Here is a 21777-nt window from a genome sequence, read left to right as displayed (position 1 = left end):
TTTTTGGTTTGGTTAAGTCTGTTATGGCATTGTCTGCTAAATAAAACGAAACGGTCCTTTCTACTAATGCAGAAATTGTAACACAAACTACATAAATAATATCAGAATTCACGAAGTACTGAAATCAACCGCATATAACTGCAAATAAACAGTGTTATTTTAGAAAACTGAGGAACAGCTTCACCTGTCTGTCATATGCTCCAGTTTCTCACGTAAAAGATTGAAAAGACAAAGTTCAGCTTCCTTTGACAAGTGAAATCTGGATATAAATTCGGAATCGTCGAATTCTTCGAAATAATTGGGCTGACGTCTCAATATCTTCTACTTCGTCATGTAGAAACGTGTTCAGGGACTTGGGTATTTTAACCACTGCTTTTCAGTATATTTATTTCTAAATGAAATTTATTGCAAATAATATATCTCTATTTCTAACAAATATCTCAATATATAGTATCAATACTAGGAAAAAAAACACTCTACATAAAGACTGAAAATCACTTACGTTGGTCCAAAAATGAGTCCAATATTCAGGAACACACAATTTCAATAAATTACCAGTAACTATCAAAAATTTGTTTTCAGACAAAACACAGTTCAAACAGAGTTTGAAAACTTTTGGATAGGCAACACCTCCTACTCTATAGATGAATATCTTAACAGGGACTGTTAGACCAATGAAGTAAAAGTGTCTGATTTCAGTTTTGACAGCACCTGGTCACAACATAAAAGCTTAGGTATTTTGTGTATGATACATTTATTAAAAGTGTGTAACAATGTTCCTTCTAACAGTTTATTCATTCTGTAAATATTAGTAGTTCCGGTTTACTGTAATGTATTCACTATTTTTGACTATCTCCTGACAAATGGCTCAGGGAAGACAATATTATACTCAAATGTGCCATGTTTTTGATGTTTTATTTTCTGGCATGTTCCACACCCACGAGAATCATCTCGTTTTGGGTTCTACGGATCGAAAACTGAATCTAATCTAATCCGATGAAAACTGATGAAGGCGTGACGTCGGGGCCAACGGGAAATACGGGCCTCGCAATGGTCTTGTGAGGTCACACTACTTGCCTTTGCCCAACATTGTGAAAAATTCGCTATTTCTGGGGCCATAAGGAAAATCGTTATGTCAACGAAAAGGTACCCAATAAAGTCCGTAACTTTGTTATCTGTTATCGAGAGCGTGAGCCTATTTGAACACGTACTACAAAGTCTTAAAGTAGCAACAAATAATAACTCGCTCTCCGCTGGACACGGTAGCTGCAATTCGTTAAGCCTGTAATGTCAAATGCTGTGGCGTATGCCCACAGGACCCATGTATCTCGTTGGCCCTGCTTGACGCGACGTGACGCGACAGTCGTTTGACGGCCTGTGTGAACGCTACCATTTGAAATGTATCGTGGAATGTGATGATATGACGTGAAGGCAAGAGTGAATTGGCCTTAATTGTTAATTCTCATATAACCTTTATGAAAGACTGCAACTGTGATATGGTCTCTGTGGATGATGTAAGAAACGGTTTTTAACTGTAAAATTCGTCTTACTGTCATTTGCAATACATTGTGGGCAGAAATAAAATTGTGAAACGCATGGACAATATACTGTTGTAATTAATTAACTCTGTCAAATCGATAGGTCGGTCGGTAACATTATCTTTCTTCTTGAAGTCGGAAAAAGTTCGATTGCTAAGCAACATTTTTCGGTTTGTGCAACGAAGTGTTGTTGCACGTAGTAAGAGAAATTTTAAAAATTATTTGAGAAACGTGAATAATATTATTATTGCCGGAATACAGTTCACCTTAATCATGTTTGAGACTTCATTACCACCAAAAGCACTCGTAAACACAAATTACAGTAAAAAAACAGCTATGGGTTGACGTATCGTAAAACAAACACTTCTTGTCAACATTATATTCAGGTCATGCGCTGATTAAGGAACTGCTGACGTCGTCATCATCGACTATGTTAAAATAAAGCACTGTGACAGAATATTAAAGTGATAAGCTGTCACAGTAGTCTATTGGAATCTCAATTTGTTAGGAGCAATGACCCAGTCACAGCTTTTGCAGTTCGTAAACTGTAATATTTTGAGAAATCATGAAATAATTAGGGAGGATATCTGGGTGAGAGACGGAAAAATTGTAAATCCAGAAAATATGTTTTTTGACGAAAAGATCAGTGCAGACGTTCAAATTGACTGCAAGGGAGCCCTTATTTCGCCTGGTTTCATTGAACTACAGATTAATGGTATGGCAATGCAAACGACTTAAGCGTTCATGAACAATTCTCTGCCTCAAATGCCTTGATAATTGTACAGTTTCATTAATCGATTCGAAATGTGCTTAATACGACAGCTTATGAATGCATTTTTGAAGGTGGTTTCGGAGTTGACTTCTCTTGCGACTTTGAAGATGTTGAGGAGGGACTTAGAGTAGTGGCGAAAGGTATTCTGGCCCATGGTGTTACTTCATTTTGTCCGACGATTGTTACATCTCCACCTCATGTATATGACAAGGTAAGCATTTCATTTCCACTGATGTTATGTGTAAGCTTGATAAATATGCAGGGGTACATGACGTGGTAGTGGTACACGGGTTATCGCATTGTGTCTCTTCAATACAACTTTTTCTTGCATTCTAAAATACATTCATCAGAATTTGCGTGTTTGTTGGTTTGTAACATTATCATGCTCCAGTTGGATACGCAACAGAATATTCCACGTAGCTTAAGACAAAATCTGAAGTAGTTCATATTAATAATCAATGTTTATTTGTACTTCGATAATTTTGTACAATGATAGACATAGTCAACACATCACACACATTGTTGACTAAAATGGTCGAATTCGTCACTGAAAATTTAATGTGTTCGTCAGTAGTTTAGATACTGTTACATGTAAACATCATTTTCAACGCCTTCGTAAATAGACCAGCTGTTTTTATGTTATTTATTTATACAGGCAATGCACTAAAGAATATGGTAATTTACGTCGTTATGTCGTACTTTTGTGATGATGCATTTCTGTGTTGTTCTCAATGAAAATCATTGCTCTTCTATCTGATAGTTGTGAAATTGATTGTTAAGTGCTGAACCTGTCACGTGTGAGTGTCTCTCTCTCTCTCTCTCTCTCTCTCTCTCTCTCTCTCTCTCGACACAGAATGGCCGGTACTTTCTTTCAGGATGTCAATTCCCTGTGCTGCTGATACAGAGAAAACTATTCTTAGTTTTCCCTTGTGGATGAAAGAGGGATAGAGTTGGGGAAGAAGGCTGGTCTCCGATACCCCAGGTTGTGGGGATACCCCCATTTTGAGGATGAGGGGCAAGAATCATATCTTTTATGAAAAAAAAAAATGGCTGTGCATGATTACATATTCATTATTGGGCACTGCTCAAAATGTCAAGAACTTGCATGCACTATATAGAAGTACTTCCCAGTGATCTAATTCTTATACTACTGCAGTTATACACTTGAGCACGGACAAGTATTTTAGTATATTATACTAAGTCTTGAGTGTAGTTACTCCTGTAAAGCAGCCTACTGCAATAAAGAGAGAGACACTGTACTTACTTTGGCAGGAGCAGGAATCAGCCCGTCTCGCTTCAGTTTTTGTGTGTCCATCCGTCTGATGATCTGTGGGACTTTGGCCATTCACTTATGTAATAAAATGAAGCACCTGCAGCTGTCATTTTGATGTTATTTAGTTACATTGCAACCAGCTACAGTGACTCGATACACCGTCTTCAGGCCTGTGTGATAAACAGTAATGACAGCATCATCAGCTTACCAACCATGCAGATAAGAATACATATTTAAAGCAGAATAAGAACCATGCCCCCCCCCCCCCCCCCCAATGAACCATGGACCTTGACGTTGGTGGGGAGGCTTGCGTGCCTCAGCGGTACAGATGGCCGTACCGTAGGTGCAACCACAATGGAGGGGTATCTGTTGAGAGGTCAGACAAACATGTGGTTCCTGAAGAGGGGCAGCAGCCTTTTCAGTAGTTGCAGGGGCAACAGTCTGGATGATTGACTGGCCTTGTAAGACTAACCAAAATAGCCTTGCTGTTCTGGTACTGCGAGCGGCTGAAAGCAAGGGGAAACTACAGCCGTAATTTTTCCCGAGGGCATGCAGCTTTACTGTATGATTAAATGATGATGGCGTCCTCTTAGGTAAAATATTCCGGAGGTAAAATAGTCCCCCATTCGGATCTCTGGGTGGGGACTACTCAAGAGGACGTTGTTATCAGGAGAAAGAAAACTGGCGTTCTACAGATCGGAGCGTGGAATGTCAGATCCCTTAATCGGGCAGGTAGGTTAGAAAATTTAAAAAGGGAAATGGATAGGTTAAAGTTAGATATTGTGGGAATGAGTGAAGTTCGGTGGCAGGAGGAACAAGACTTTTGGTCAGGTGAATATGAGGGTTATAAATACAAAATCAAATAGGGGTAATGCAGGTGTAGGTTTAATAATGAATAAAAAATAGGAGTATCGGTAAGCTACTACAAACAGCATAGTGAACGCATTATTGTGGCCAAGTTGGACACAAAGCCCACGCCTACTACAGTAGTACAAGTTTATATGCCAACTAGCTCTGCAGATGATGAAGAAATTGATGGAATGTATGATGAGATAAAAGAAATTATTCAGGTAGTCAAGGGAGACGAAAATTTAATAGTCATGGGTGACTGGAATTCGACAGTAAGAAAAGGGAGAGAAGGAAACATAGTAGGTGAATATGGATTGGGGCTAAGAAATGAAAGAGGAAGCCACCTGGTACAATTTTGCGCAGAGCATAACTTAATCATAGCTAACACTTGGTTTAAGAATCATGAAAGGAGGTTGTGTACATGGAAGAACCCTGGAGATACTAAAAGGTATCAGATAGATTATATAATGGTAAGACAGAGATTTAGGAACCAGGTTTTAAATTGTAAGACATTTCCAGGGGCAGATGTGGACTCTGACCACAATCTATTAGTTATGAACTGTAGATTAAAACTGAAGAAACTGCAAAAAGGTGGGAATTTAAGGAGATGGGATCTGGATAAACTGTCTAAACCAGAGGTTGTACAGAGTTTCAGGGAGAGCATAAGGGAACAATTGACAGGAATGGGGGAAAGAAATACAGTAGAAGAAGAATGGGTAGCTCTGAGGGATCAAATAGTGAAGGCAGCAGAGGATCAAATAGGTAAAAAGACGAGGGCTAGCAGAAACCCTTGGGTAACAGAAGAAATATTGAATTTAATTGATGAAAGGAGAAAAAATAAAAATGCAGTAAATGAAGCAGGCAAAAAGGAATACAAACGTCTCAAAAATGAGATCGACAGGAAGTGCAAAATGGCTAAGCAGGGATGGCTACAGAACAAATGTAAGGATGTAGAGGCTTATCTCATTAGAAGTAAGATAGATACTGTCTACAGGAAAATTAAAGAGACCTTTGGAGAAAGGAGCTCAGATGGAAACCCAGTTCTAAGCAAAGAAGGGAAAGCAGAAAGGTGGAAGGAGTATATAGAGGGTTTATACAAGGGTGATGTACTTGAGGACAATATTATGGAAATGGAAGAGGATGTAGATGAAGATGAAATGGGAGATATGATGTTGCGTGAAGAGTGTGACAGAGCACTGAAAGACCTGAGACGAAACAAGGCCCCCGGAGTAGACAACATTCCATTAGAACTACTGACAGCCTTGGGTGAGCCAGTGCTGACAAAACTCTACTATCTGGTGAGCAAGATGTATGAGACAGGCGAAATTCCCTCAGACTTCAAGAAGAATATAATAATTCCAATCCCAAAGAAAGCAGGTGTTGACAGATGTGAAAATTACCGAACTATCAGTTTAATAAGTCACAGCTGCAAAATACTAACGCGAATTCTTTACAGATGAATGGAAAAACTGATAGAAGCTGACCTCGGGGAAGATCAGTTTGGATTCCGTAGAAATGTTGGAACACGTGAGGCAATACTGACCCTACGATTTATCTTAGAAGAAAGATTAAGGAAAGGCAAACCTACATTTCTAGTATTTGTAGACTTAGAGAAAGCTTTTGACAATGTTGATTGGAATACTCTCTTTCAAATTCTGAAGGTGGCAGGAGTAAAATACAGGGAGCGAAAGGCTATTCACAATTTGTACTGAAAGCAGATGGCAGTTATAAGAGTCGAGGGGTATGATAGGGAAGCAGTGGTTGGGAAGGGAGTGAGACAAGGTTGTAGCCTATCCCCGATGTTATTCAATCTGTATATTGAGCAAGCAATAAAGGAAACAAAAGAAAAGTTTGGAGTAGGTATTAAAATCCATGGAGAAGAAATAAAAACTTTGAGGTTCGCCGATGACATTGTAATTCTGTCAGAGACAGCAAAGGACTTGGAAGAGCAGTTGAACGGAATGGACAGTGTCTTGAAAGGAGGGTATAAGATGAACATCAACAAAAGCAAAACGAGGATAATGGAATGTAGTCTAATTAAGTCGGGTGATGCTGAGAGAATTAGATTAGGAAATGAGACACTTACAGTAGTAAAGGAGTTTTGCTATTTGGGGAGCAAAATAACTGATGATGGTCGAAGTAGAGAGGATATAAAATGTAGACAGGCAATGGTAAGGAAAGCGTTTCTGAATAAGAAAAATTTGTTAACATCGAGTATAGATTTTAATGTCAGGAACTCGTTTCTGAAAGTATTTGTATGCAGTGTAGCCAGCCATGTATGGAAGTGAAACGTGGACGATAAATAGTTTAGACAAGAAGAGAGTAGAAGCTTTCGAAATGTGGTGCTACAGAAGAATGCTGACGATTAGATGGGTAGATCACATAACTAATGAGGAGGTATTGAATAGGATTGGGGAGAAGAGATGTTTGTGGCACAACTTGACTAGAAGAAGGGATCGGTTGGTAGGACATGTTCCGAGACATCGGGGGGATCACCAATTTAGTATTGGAGGGCAGCGTGGAGGGTAAAAATTGTAGAGGGAGACCAAGAGATGAATACACTAAGCAGATTCAGAACGATATAGGTACTGGGAGATGAAAAAGCTTGCACAGGATAGAGTAGCATGGAGAGCTGCATCAAACCAGTCTCAGGGCTGAAGACCACAACAACAACAAGAACCATGGGCAGTACTATATACGTGAATTTACAGTAATCATTTGATAAAAACCAACATCCATTGTCACATACCTAAAACTGAATTATATACCGTATGCCATAACGAATTTCCACTCAATACATTGTACAGATTTACTATCTATTAATCAAATCATTAATAAAATATCCCATCATTAAAACTGGCCAGTTAAATGAGACAGTGAACTGCAAAATCCTGAAGCAACCTACTAATCTGCAAAAATAAATGTAGAAAATGATAGATGTATGAAGGAAACAACAACAACATCAAAAATAAGTTAACGAAAGAAATATGCATCTGTGTGCGAGTAGTCTGCAAAAGGACAGCATAACCAAAATCTAAGTGTCAATATGGGTAAACCTATCAAAATGATGATATAAATAAGTCTATACATCATGTCAAGGTTATAAAATGCTGAGGTGCAAACAGTTGGGGAACACAGTTATGTCATATGCATAAAATGAGTGTTTAAATGTAGAAAACCATCTATACTGTAAAATATGTAGAATATACAAAAAGCACCCACAATATACTGTTCAGGGTAGACAACATTCATGTGTTAATGCATCCATATATAATGTAATGCCACAAAACAAACATCAAACTAGTACCACTATCTAAATCATGTAACTGTCAGAAACCAATAATATACATCCACATAATGTATAGTATCCGTAGATTATATGATACATTATCAGAAATATCAAAGATGAAAAAGCTGTGTGTGTCCAGGGTTGTTCCAAAGATTTAGATACCAGTGAAAAGTGGTCATCAACCCCAAATCAAAAAAAAAATATCCTATCCATATACCATGTATCAAATATTTATGGAACCCACATACACTACTGAGTAGTGGCACAAGTAGTGTAACGGTGTAAGACTACCACTTACACCAAACTCAGTACGACCTGTATAACCAAGTAAAGAACCAGACAGTAATATACTATGAAGTCCTCATTAGATTTTACATGTTTCCCTGGGATTGGTTTTCAATTGATAGAATGATGCTATCTCATATATTTATTTGTTACCTTCACCAGCTCTCAATCAAAATGGCACCCTACGCCTTCACTGTCACTGCTGTTCAGTCTGCCAGATGCGGCACGTGCATGGTCCATGCCCCCCCCCCCCCCCCCCCCACACACACACACACACACACACACACACATGTACAAAAATATACCCTAAACGTTGTTCCCCACATTGGATCACCATCTCCACTAGACCTGCATGGATCTAGTAAGCCATCATCCACAAGAACTAAATGACATGTTGTAAAGAAAACATGTGACCAATGTCTGCAACTGAAACATGCAAATGAAAACATCCCAGATCCAATCTATGTAATATTTGATGTTATACTTCAAAGAATATACTGATATTTTTCCATACATCACTGAAACCTACAGCACGTATGCAGGGTCTCTGAGGGGCTTGGATGTTATACTTTTTAAATTTTTCTGTCATTCTTGATTTGATTTCAAACTCCTTTCCAATATTCTTTTGCTTACCCTTTGGCATCCTTTTCATGCCTGAGCTAAAATGTTCTCCATGTTTTTTTTTCATAATTCAAAATATTTGCGGAATCACCATTAATGTATATGCAGAGCTTCGGAAGCCCCCTTACAGTTATACATGTTCTGTATTCTTTACTGACTTCTGCATTTGTTAGCAGCAGTTATTAATTTAATAATAACTGTAGTAAAGGCAGTGGCGGTATGAGCAGCAGCAGTAGTAGCAGTATTAGAACAGCAAAAATATTAGAAATTGCCATTATCTATTAGAGATATTGGTATATCTTTGAGCTTTTGGCCAATCACATGCTTTGTTGTTGTGCAGTATTGTTGTTCTGCACTGCGATTGTCACTGTCACTCTTTGTGTAGTTTGTTTGTTGCCCCAGTGTTGGTATTGTCACCTGACTTGTTTTGTTTTGGATCAGCTGCTGTTTGAGGAACATGTATTGTCTTATGGCTTCAGCAAGGAAAAAAAAAAGTCAGTATGCGCAACTGCAGCTAACTTTGAATGTGTTGTCAGTCATTGGTTTGAATAAACTGATTCATGCGAAGGAAGTATTTTTGATGATAAAAGTAGTAAAGAATCAAATTTTGAACCTGCTGATTCAAATGTTCTCGAAGATTGCAGTACTTTAGATAGTATTAGTTCATCAGAGTCTGAAAATGAAGTTACACACCAACTACTCAAAGATGCCAGCATATACGTTAGTCATAATGGAACCATCTGGAATTTAGATGCTTCTGCAACTTCTTGTACATTTATTCATAGTATCATAAAGAAAGCATCTGGTCCAGCTCATGGATTGAAAACCTGTAAACTTAGGGGTGTGTGGGACTATTTCATCTACAAGAAAGTTGTAGGTGAAGTCATCAACTGCACAGATACAGAAGGCAGAAGAGTGACTGCTTCATGTAGTATGACATGGGAAAACGTTTCACTTGTTGAAATGGAGGGTTTTCTTGGTCTTTTACTGCTTGATGTTGTTGAGAAGAGTTGGGATGTCCCTGTAAGAGATCTATTCTCGGATGAAAAGGCAAAGCCTACATATAAGTCCACAGTGTCAGTAAACAGATTCGAAGATATAAAGAGAATAATGAGATTCAGTGACAGGCAGACTCATGATGCTGAACCTATAGATGACAAACTTGCAGCTGTTCACTATCTGTGGGAACTGTTTTTTGGCCAGTGTAGAAACAATAACTCCTGATCATTTGCTCACAGTTGACGGAACTGTAGATGTAGATGTAGATGTAGATGTAGGTGGTGCTGTGGTTAGCACACTGGACTCTCATTCGGGAAGATGACAGCTCAAAATTGTGTCCAGCCATCCTGATGTAGGTTTTCCGTGATTTCCATAAGTAGCTGCAGGCAAATGCCAGGATGGTTCCTTTGATAGGGCACGGCTGATTTCCTTCCCCATACTTCCCTAATCCGACGGGATCGATTACCTTGCTGTTTGGTCCCGTCTCCCAAACCAACCAGTCAACCACAGCTGATGAACAGTTACTCCCATTCTGTGGAAGGTATGGCTCTATCCAGTATATGCCCACTAAATCCTTAAAGTATGTCATAAAGATATTTTGGCTATGTGATGCTACACCTGCAGTGGTTCAGGCGGAATTTGATCCAAATTAAGGAAGCCATGTAATCTTGTATTGAATGCAGTGAAAGGCCTTGCTAAAGGCTGGAAGGGTCATCCAGAAATATTACTGTTTGCAACTTCTTCACTAGTATTCAGCTGGCAGAAGAGTTGCTTCAGAAGCAAATTACAATGCTGGAGACAATTGAACAAAATAAACCAGAAATCCCCTATAAGATGAAACTGTCCCGCTTGAGAGAAATGCATCCTCATTATTTGCCTTGAGAGGTGAAATCAAAGTGGTGAGTTATGTTCCCAGAAAGAAAAAAAACTCAATAGTTGTCATCAGCACAAACCATCACAACAAAGACATCAAACAAACTTACGCAGAAAAGACACAAGGTGTAAGAAAGTTCTACATCTCTACAAAGGTGGAATAGATCAAATGGACCAAAAGGTTTGGTATTACACTGGCAAGAGACAAACAAGGAAATAGCCATTTGCATTATGGATTAGTATGATAGACATCACAGCATTGAGCAGTAAAATTTTATTTTCTGTCCAACATCTGATATACTGTAATGGAAGAACCAATAGAAATCATTTGTTTCTAAGAGATTTAAGAGGAAAAATAAGACCACTAATGGAACTTCAAATAAAGATCCCTAATGTCTCAAAGAAAACATTTGATCCCAAGTGCAGACATGGTGTGCAAAATGATGTCTCATTGCTGAACAATTAGCTCATCAGAAAAGATAAAAAGGTGCAAATATTGTCCATGCAACAAACACAGGAAAAGTTCCATGATGTGTATGAAATATAAAAACAACACCTGTGAAAAACATAGTGGCATTCTTCGTCAAATGTTGTAAATTAAGAAAATTGTAAGACTATGAAAAATATATAATAATCATTTTTAAAATATAACTTATAATTCCTATTATGGTGAACAATAAGGATGTTTTAATTCAAGGAATTGAACTTAATAACTCTTACAACATGTAGAATTGCAACTTATAAATGTATTAATACAATATTTGCTTGTGTTGCATGTAAGTGATTGTAACCGATAAAAATAAACTCTTGGAGTTCTGTAAAAAAAAAAAATTAATAAAATATTACTCAGGCCCACCATATTCTTTTAGCATAATTTAGTAACATTTCAGTATCTAAATAAATTTGAAACAAATAAATTCAACTCCACAAAATGAGTATATGAAAAGAGAACAATTTACAGTAAGAACTGTTCCTTGCAGGCACTGCATATGCATTCGTGTGTTTTCAACACCACACATCCGAGGGTTAAGGTGAATGCTGGTATTATACCTCTGAAAAGGACGTGGCTGAGTTCCTCCCAGTTCCTTGCTTTATCTGAGCCTGTGCTCCATCTCTAATGACCTGGACATCAAGCAGACTTTGTACTCTGGTGTGGTTCACATAAGCTTTATTTTTGGTTTGACAGCTTGACATTTACAAAGGTATTACATTGACCAAAGAATAAAACTAAGCATGGCATATTAGTTTCAAATACTAGGCTAGCTGAGCTATGCTTGGCCGCAGTTCTCTACGTGTACTGCTACAGCTCTTTTGTATGTATTGGTTCATGCTGAATGTTATTTAAAAACTGTGTTAAAGTTGTGATTCTTGAGTTTCTCCCGGCATATTTGATAATCAAAATATCCACGGGTATGCTGCCGGTCTATAGTGTCCAACGGGCACAATATTTCGGCGATCAAACATGTCGCCATCATCAGGTGAACTGATGGACTGTTCCGTCAGTTCACCTGATGATGGCGACATGTTTGATCGCCGAAATATTGTGCCCGTTGGACACTATAGACCGGCAGCATACCCGTGGATATTTTGATTGTGTTAAAGTTGTTAACGCTTTTGTGGAATAAAGTTGTGTTCAGTCTATTGGTCACACTGTACTTTTACCTAATTAGAACACGACTGGCAATGAGTGCGGTGCTGTTCTCACGCAAATGTCTACTCTGCTTTGTCCTCTGTTTATTCTCATAATGGCTGATGGTGTTATGGAGGACATTTTATGGCAGTTGCTCATACAGCAAGAATCATTCATCATGGCATTGCATCACCACTCACAGGCACTGGACAGCCAAATTCAGATACTGCAATCTTTGGCTTCTGTTTTGTCTAGTTGGCACGCTCCTCCATCTGTGTCACCTGCTGTTTTGTCCTCTGTGGCCCCCATGGTTTATCTGCCTCCCTTTTATATGTACAGTGAGTCCATTGAGGAATGGGATGCATACGAGAAATGTCTGTGACAACACTTTCAAGCTTTTGGGATTACTGATGCTATTTTGTGTCATGCAGTGTTCCTTTCTTGGATATTACCAAGAATGTATCAAGTCCTATGTCGGCTCACCCCTTTCCAGGATTCATCGTGTTCAACATTTCACCAAATGAGTGGAATTCTTTCAAAATATTACTGTAAGCATACCCATGTTACTGGATTTCGGGTTGAGTTTTACCACCGGAGGAAGCAACCACATCAATCCTATTGAGCAAGAGTGGCTGAACTCCATGTGTTGTCATTGTCATTTTGTGTCTGATGTACATAAAGAGCCATATGCTGATCAGATGGTGAGAGGTGCTATCGTTTGTTTATCTCCAGATCATAAGGTGCGAGAGCACGACCTCCAGTGTGAAAAGCCATCCCTCTCCAAAGTTTTAGCTATTGCACAGTCATTTGAGGTTTTGCGAGCTATGGGTAACCAAATTAAGTTGTGGTGTGAAGTATCAACAATCCAACCCTCTCCTCTGCACCAAGCTTCAGATAGTTCTCAGGGGTCTGCATATGATCATGGTGAAAAGGTGGCTGGCCTTGCTCCCAGCAGCAGTTGCACCAACAAAGTAAACAGGTCAGTAAACAGCAGCGTTCGTGTTCCATGCTCCCATCCTGCCGTTTCATTAACCATAACACCCCAGCCTGCCCAAGAGGCTGGGCTGCCAGTCATAATTGCAACAAAAAGGTCATATTGCTTCTGTCTGTAATGCAAGAATTCAGCACAACGAGCCTGATGCGGACATGGAAAACGTATGAGCTAGTTCTGTTGCACCAAACAAGCTTTCCATTATCTTGCGGTTTTTCGTAAAGTTGTGCACATGCAATTGGATACAGGAGCTGTGGTAACCTTCTCACAAACTTGTATGAGCTTGGGCTCCCCTCGCTTCTTCCTCTTTCACGAAAGTTAATAAATTACAATAAAAAGAGTATTCATATTCTCAGCCAGTTCTCTGCCCGGTAACCTACAAGTCAGTAGTCTGGTCACTTACATTTCTTGTTGTGGGTCACGCACACATGGAGAATCTTTTTCGATTTTGGTTTTACCATTTCAGATGAATTTAGTGTCTGAACAACTGCCATATACACAATTAGATGCATTACGTACTGACTTTTCGCCTTTGTTTGCTCCTGGATTTGGGGAGTGCCAACAATTTTCAAGCGCTTATTACCACGGAACCTTCTGCTCGGCCTCCTTTTTTTTCAGTCCCATCCGTTTCGAGTGGCACTCGCAGAACAAGTCGTGGTCAATAGTTCTCAAAAATCGACTTGTTAGATGCCTATTTTCAACTTCCTGTAGCTACAGAGTCATAACGTATGTCAGTTGTCAATACCCCTTTTGGACTACCTTAGCCAGCTTCATCCTGACCCACAACTTCTTCACTTTTGAAGGCCAGACATACCAACAATTAAAGGGAACAGCCATGGGTACCAGGATGGCCCCCTCGTATGCCAACCTATTCATGGGTCGCTTAGAGGAAGCCTTCCTGGTTACCCAGGCCTGCCAACCCGAAGTTTGGTACAGATTTATTGATGACATTTTCGTGATCTGGACTCACAGTGAAGAAGAACTCCAGAATTTCCTCTCCAACCTTAACTCCTTTGGTTCCATCAGATTCACCTGGTCCTACTCCAAATCCCATGCCACTTTCCTTGACGTTGACCTCCACCTGTCCAATGGCCAGCTTCACACGTCCGTCCACATTAAACCCACCAACAAGCAACAGTACCTCCATTATGACAGCTGCCACCCATTCCACATCAAACGGTCCCTTCCCTACAGCCTAGGTCTTCGTGGCAAACAAATCTGCTCCAGTCCGGAATCCTTGAACCATTACACCAACAACCTGAAAACAGCTTTTGCATCCCGTAACTACCCTCCCGACCTGGTACAGAAGCAAATAACCAGAGCCACATCCTCATCTCCTCAAACCCGGAACCTTCCACAGAAGAACCCCAAAAGTGCCCCACTTGTGACAGGATACTTTCCGGGACTGGATCAGATTCTGAATGTGGCTCTCCAGCAGGGATACGACTTCCTCAAATCCTGCCCTGAAATGAGATCCATCCTTCATGAAATCCTCCCCACTCCACCAAGAGTGTCTTTCCGCCGTCCACCTAACCTTCGCAACCTCTTAGTTCATCCCTATGAAATCCCCAAACCACCTTCCCTACCCTCTGGCTCCTACCCCTGTAACCGCCCCCGGTGTAAAACCTGTCCCATGCACCCTCCCACCACCACCTATTCCAGTCCTGTAACCCGGAAGGTGTACACGATCAAAGGCAGAGCCACGTGTGAAAGCACCCACGTGATTTACCAACTGACCTGCCTACACTGTGAAGCGTTCTATGTGGGAATGACCAGCAACAAACTGTCCATTCGCATGAATGGACACAGGCAGACAGTGTTTGTTGGTAATGAGGATCACCCTGTGGCTAAACATGCCTTGGTGCACGGCCAGCACATCTTGGCACAGTGTTACACTGTCCGGGTTATCTGGATACTTCCCACTAACACCAACCTGTCAGAACTCCGGAGATGGGAACTTGCCCTTCAGCATATCCTTTCTTCTCGCTATCCGCCAGGCCTCAATCTCCGCTAATTTCTAATTTCAATTTGCCGCCGCTCATACCTCACCTGTCTTTCAACTTCATCTTTGCCTCTGTACATCCGCCCCGACTGACATCTCTGCCCAAACTCTTTGCCTTTACAAATGTCTGCTTGTGTCTGTGTATGTGTGGATGGATATGTGTGTGTGTGCGAGTGTATACCTGTCCTTTTTTCCCCCTAAGGTAAGTCTTTCCGCTCCCGGGATTGGAATGACTCCTTACCCTCTCCCTTAAAACCCATATCCTTTTGTCTTTCCTTCTCCTTCCCTCTTTCCTGACGAGGCAACCATTGGTTGCGAAAGCTAGAATTTTGTGTGTATGTTTGTGTTTGTTTGTGTGTCTATCGACCTGCCAGCGCTTTTGTTTGGTAAGTTTCATCATCTTTCTTTTTAGATATAGAACATTTATTTTTCAAAGATTTGATGATTTTTCCTTATTTCACGAGAGGTTGTTGGTTCTTGGCTTTTTCTTTTGATTATTCTCGACAATTTTTTCACCTACACTTAAGAAATGGTTCTTAAATACATTAGCTACATGTATACTGTTGCTTAAGATGGTCTCATTCTCTTTAATGGTAATTATACCTACCCCAGTGGTTACTTTTCCTGTCTCTCTTCTAACAACATTCCACACTGATTTGATTTTATAGCCCAAGTTGTTGATTTCATCTCTAATATACATATTCTTTGATTTCCTGACAGATTTTTGTGGTATGTTACAATAATTTTTATAGTGTAAAATTACTTCTGCATCTTCACTAATTCTTGCTGCCTCATACAATTTTCTTTTTCATTTTTGTTTCCATTTCCATTTTTATCATCACATAACATGCCCTATACAATCAAAGATTGTGACATAGGAGACTTGTCAGTTTTACACTATGTATAATAATACTAAAAATAGACAATGAACTAATAATACATATGGTGTAACATCTTCAAAGAGGTATTTTAATTACAATTGTAATGCATTTTTGCCATTCAAGAAATCTTCTACACTATAGTAACATTTATCTTTCAGATATTTTTCCAGGTCTCTTTTACATTTGGGTCATCTATACCTTTCCTTTTATTTACAAATTTCATGCCCATGTAGTATGGGGTTTATTCATATGATTTTAATTGGTGGGTAGGTAACATTTAGCTCGTTCTATATCTAGTATTGTATTGATGCAAGAAGCAGTTGCCCTCAAAAAGTTGTGAGGGTTTTTTTTTGTGAAAGTGGGAGTTTCATAGATATATATGCTTGGAATACTTATTAGATCTAGTTTTACAAATAAAGATTTACAATGATGCTTTTGTTTTGCTCCCACCTTTGCTCGGATGATTCTTTTTTTGTAGTCTAAAAGCTCTAAGTAAATTTGTTTTTTCAGACCCCTAGAAAATTATACTGTACCTAATGACTGAAACAAAATATGCATTATATGCAGCTTTTCTTAAAGCTAAATCAGTAATACTATACAAGATATTCATAATATATACAAGGCTATTCAGTCGACCCAGTATGTTGCCCACATGGTGACTCCATAACAGGTTTTTATTGACAAATACACCAAGGAATTTGACACAGTCTGCAGTCTCTAATTTTCCCTCCAGGGGATCCACAACACTTTTGTGGATACATGCGTAGCAAGCACGGGACCTCGAGCTAGTGTGCCCCTCCTTCCTTTCTGGGCTGCATACCTTCCTTTTCCACATCCTTCCCCATCCCCTATCTTCCCCCCCCCCCCTCACCTCCTCCTCTTCCCCTCCCTTTCTCCTCCCTCTGGGAGTATGTTTACTGCCTATGTCCGGAGACGGACACTCAAAACTGTAAAACAGTCTCTCTTCTTCGCTTTCTCTGCTGGCAAGTCTTTGTCCTTCCTTTGTCCTTCTCTTTTCTTTACCTCTTCTCTTTACCATTTTCTCTGCCGGCATTTGAGACCTCCCTTCTTTCCTTTCCTTTCCTTTTCTTCATTCCTCCCTTTCTCTTTTTTCCTCCCTGTGCGTGTCTGAAGGCCGACACACGCATTCCCACATGTAGCCGGTGACGGAGTAACGCATAATTCCCTGCCCCAGTTAGACAGGTAGGACATGTACGTACCCCCTGGTAATGGCCAGGCCCAGGGAGGGGTGATTACCTGAGCTGATACCTTCCGAAAGTGCCGATTGGTCCCTCCGTCCATTTCTGGGGAGGTGTGACGTGAGGTGTGAACAATCACCTAAGACGAGAGTGCCCTCAGAGAGGGCCCCCACAAGGAAGGAGCGCGCCATCGGAGACACCGGTAATCATGGGGGATACTTCCAAAACGGTTTCCTCATCATCTACTATGTCTGCTCACAAGCGAAAATTAAATGAGCCTCAGCCACGGACAATTCTTCCATCGTTGCCACAGTTCCCTGTTGTTTCTTGGTCAGGCGAAGGTCAAGACTTCTCCACAGTCAGCCCTTTCATTATTCAGAAAGGTGTCGACGCAATTGCAGGTCCTGTAAAGTCTTGTTCCCGATTACGAAATGGCACCTTGTTGTTCGAAACAGTCAGTGCCCTCCAGGCACAAAAATTGCTGCGTACTTCACTGCTACACACCTTCCCTGTCAAGGTGGAAGCGCACCACACTTTACATTCGTCATGTGGGGTTGTTTATACACGCTCCTTCGACGGATTGTCTGACGAGGACATTCAAAACTACCTGTCTGACTACGGCATAAAGGCTGTTCATCGAGTCATGAAAAGGGTTGACAAGAACATCGCTCCAACCTGTAATGTCTTCTTGACTTTTGACAGAGTTCAACTTCCATCGAACATAAAAGCGGGCTACGAGATAATTTCCGTTCGCCCTTACATTCCAAGCCCTACACGCTGTTATCGGTGTCAGCAGTTCAATCATACCAGCCAGTCATGTTCCAATCCGGCCAAAGGCTCCCGTATTTTCCCCCAAGAAAACGGGGTACCCCAGGGCTTTGTGCTAAGTGTTGTACTGTTTGCCATTGCCATAAATCCAATTATGGATTGTCTCCTTCCTGATGTCTCGGGCTCCCTCTGTGTGGAAGATTTTGCACTCTACTACAGCTCTCAATGGACCAGCCTTCACGAACGACGTCTTCAAGGATGTCTCGATCGCCTCCACTCTTGGAGCATCGAAACCGGCTTCCGCTTTTCTCCCAGTAAGACCGTTTGTGTTAATTTTTGGCATCATACGGAGTTTCTTCCACCTTCCTTACATCTAGGCCATGTCAATCTTCCATTCACGAACATCGCTAAATTCTTGGGTCTTACGTTTGACAGAAAACTGTGCTGGCCCTCCCACATTTCCTATCTTCCGGCTCGCTGTCAGCGATCCCTCAACACCCTCTGTGTCCTGAATGGTACCTCCTGCGGAGTGGACCGAGTGGTCCTTCTCCGCCTCTATCGCGCCTTAGTGCGCCCGAAATTGGACTACGGAAGCATAGTTTACTCCTCTGCTCAGCCATCTATTCTTCAGCGTCTCGACTCTTTCCACCACCGTCATTTACGTTTAGTGCCTGGAGCTTTTTACACCGGCCCTGTGGAAAGCCTTTATGCTGAGACTGCCGAACCTCTGCTGTCCACAATCGGCGAGCTGTCCTTCTGAATCGTTATGCTAACCATCTGTCTTCCATGCCTGCTAATCCGGCCCATGACATTTTTTTCGACGCCTCCTTGGATTTAGGGTATGCAGGCCACCCTTCCTCCCTACTACCACCGGGAGTCCGCTTCCGTCAACTGCTACATTCTCTTTCCTTCCACTTTCCTAAGACTTTCTTTACAACTTGGGGTACAGCACCGTCTTGGCTCCGCCCCTGGACCTGCTTGCTCCGTGACCTTTGTCAGTTTCCCAAGGATGGTACCCCTTCTCTTGATTATTGTTGGGCATTTGCTGCTCTATGTGCACAAATGAAGGATGCCACATTTATTTACACTGATGGCTCAAAAACATCATTTGGTGTTGGGAGTGCCTATATTGTTGGCAACACTCCTAATCGATTTCGGCTTCCCGACCAATGTTCGGTTTTTACTGTGGAGCTTTACGCTGTTCTCCAGGCTTTCCAATACATCTGTCACCATCAGCGGATACAGTATGTTATCTGCTCAGATTCGCTCAGCTCTCTCCTCAGTCTCCAAGCTCTCTACCCTGTTGTCCCCCCTCTGGTCCACTGGATTCAGGGCTGCAACGCTGCAGCCTCTCTTTTTCAGCCTGCTATTCGCATGATTCCCTTTGCCGATCTACGGAGTGTTTTATGTCATCGTGTTGCTCTTTTATGGCACGCGCATTGGTCGACACTTCCCAATAATAAATTTCGGGACGTGAAAGCTTGGACCTCTTCCTCCCGAACTCGTCGTCGGGAGAAGGTAATTTTAACTAGAATCCGGATAGGGCACTGTCTTTTTAGCCATCAACATTTTTTAAGTGGTGATCCTCCCCCACTCTGTCCCCATTGCTCTCAACTGTGGACGGCGAGACACCTTTTACTTGAGTGCCCTTATTTTACTCCATTACGCACCCGTCTACAGCTGTCGCCTGATATATCTTCCATTTTAGCAGATGACACGCGCTCAGCCGATCGCGTCCTCGAGTTTATTAGTGCCAGTGAGATGACGTCAGTCATTTGAAGCTTTTTTTTTTTGGAGACAAACAACCCCCCATCTATAGTGGTTTTTTAAGCTTTCCTTCTGCTTTTAGTTTCCCACTTTTTTGAGTTTCGCTCCCATTGCTGCTGGTTTCCAGTTTCGTTCCCCCCCCCTCCCGTAAGTCACAGACCGGGCGCTAATGACCATAGCAGTTTTGCGCCCTAAAACCATAACAAAAAAACAGTTCTTGAGATTTTGCTGGTGTCTGGAGCATCCTGTTCATCTCAGTGTTAACATGCCTTCATGCCTTACAGCAGTCTTTGCCCAGGGCTGATCATGGCACTGAGAGACCTCCACAAACCCCACATTTGTGTGCCTAGTTTCTTCTCCTATTTTATCCAGGTCACTCCTAATACTTTATCTCGGATTCATAGCCAGGCTGTTTCTTGCTCCCCCCCCCCCCCCCCCCCCCACTATAATTACCTGATCTTCCTTCTCAAAGTCCATGCATAGCTGATCTAAGCTTTCTCTTACCTGGCTAAGGCTAGCACTTGTTTTCATAAAACTTGTGACATGGTACCCTTCACCTAATTTCACCTGCAGCTGTTGGCCTACACCCCTCCCGTGACTACTACCTAGAAGCAGAATTCTTCTTTTCCTATTCTGATTTGATCCTGACCTGTCTTTGTTTTTAAGCTAATATTCTGCTTCAGCCTACATTCAGTTACTTCTGGATGAGGCCCTTCCTCCAGTACTTAAGATAGCAAGCCAAACTGATTTACTAACAGAATTCCTGAAACCTTTTTCTACCAAAGATAGATTAAAATCAAACCTACCCCAGTGGAAGGAAAGAGTGGTTAACCACCAGTATTAGAATATCATGTGCTGAAAAGAAGGATTCATATACAGAACAGAGGGCTACTACAAATCTCTGTGACATTACATTACTAAAAAGACTGCAAATTTTTAAAGTGTGTAATTATGAAGTCTAAATCACATATTACACATAAAAATTACCAGGCTACACAGTTGACATGAAAAGTTACACTGAGAATAGACTTGAACAGTTTTATTAACTTGAAATGACAGAACATAGAGAATCAGTTGCTGTTGGCGACTTGTCAGTATCAAGCAAGCAGAGAACAGAATAAACATAAAGTAAATGAGTTACAACTCCTGAGTAAGTAATGATCAATAGCACAGCACCCTGAGCACCGGGCACAATTGAAGCCATTTATTAGTCAATGCACAGTCACTCAGCTCCTAGCACAGTTGCATCTCTGGATGGTGTGAACTGAGCTAACACACGACCACAGCAGTCGACACGTATAGCAGTCACTACAGGAGTCGCCTTGGTGAAAGCCGAGCGTGGAACATCTCTGAACCAGGCTGGGAAGGGACATGGTGTCCAGAGTGGGTGGTGTGTGTAGGTTCTGTGTCAGCTTGTTGTGGCGGCGACAGGACTGGAAGTCTGCATGGCGCCTCTGTCTGGCATAAAGCTCTTGCCCACAAGATGGGTGATGCCTCCTTAATGTAAGTGGGCTTCACTCTGCTAAGAGAGACTGTAGCCTGTTTTCTGTTCACTGTGATGTCCATTGTGTACCTGTCTCCGCACTGGACACAGAGGGGTCCAGTATAGTGTGGTTGCAGTGGTGGCTTGACACAGCCTGTACATAACATGACATGTGAACAGCTGCCAAGGTTGTTGTGTACAAAAAATGTTGGACATCCATGCCCAGAAGTGTTTGTCGGTTGTAAGTGGTTTACATATTCCCGTAACTCAAAGGAGCTGTTGTTGGTTATCCATTTCTGACTGTAGGCTGGCATCAACTAACTCTCCTGGCAGGCATAAACTGGGCTCGTAGGCCTAGTAGGACTTGTGGGCAATGCAGATGTCAAAGCCATCCAATGGCACATTAGCACAGCTTTCAGCATCTGATGCCAACATTCTACCATACTGTTGCTGGCTGGATGATAACCGGTCATCATGTGATGGGCCTAGCCACAAAACATCATCAACTGTGCAAACAAGTCCAACTCGAACTGTTGGCCTCTGTTGGTAGTGATATG

At 41.4% G+C, this 21777-nt stretch overlaps 1 protein-coding gene across 1 annotated transcript in view; it reads left to right on the top strand.

The window, feature by feature from the left end:
* Positions 1-1700: 1700 nt before the first annotated feature.
* The window catches only part of LOC124805093 (N-acetylglucosamine-6-phosphate deacetylase), a 101692-nt gene continuing 81615 nt past the window's right edge, over positions 1701-21777 (top strand). Inside the window, exons 1-2 of the mRNA XM_047265531.1 lie at positions 1701-2253; positions 2382-2521. Coding sequence (XP_047121487.1) covers positions 2052-2253; positions 2382-2521 — 342 coding nt within the window. The 5' untranslated portion in view covers positions 1701-2051. The remainder of the gene's footprint in view (positions 2254-2381; positions 2522-21777) is intronic.

This window comes from Schistocerca piceifrons, chromosome 7 (assembly GCF_021461385.2).
Source record: "Schistocerca piceifrons isolate TAMUIC-IGC-003096 chromosome 7, iqSchPice1.1, whole genome shotgun sequence".
NCBI lineage: Eukaryota > Metazoa > Arthropoda > Insecta > Orthoptera > Acrididae > Schistocerca > Schistocerca piceifrons.
Note: the sequence above shows the minus strand (reverse complement) of the source record. Positions and strands in the feature narration are given on the sequence as shown.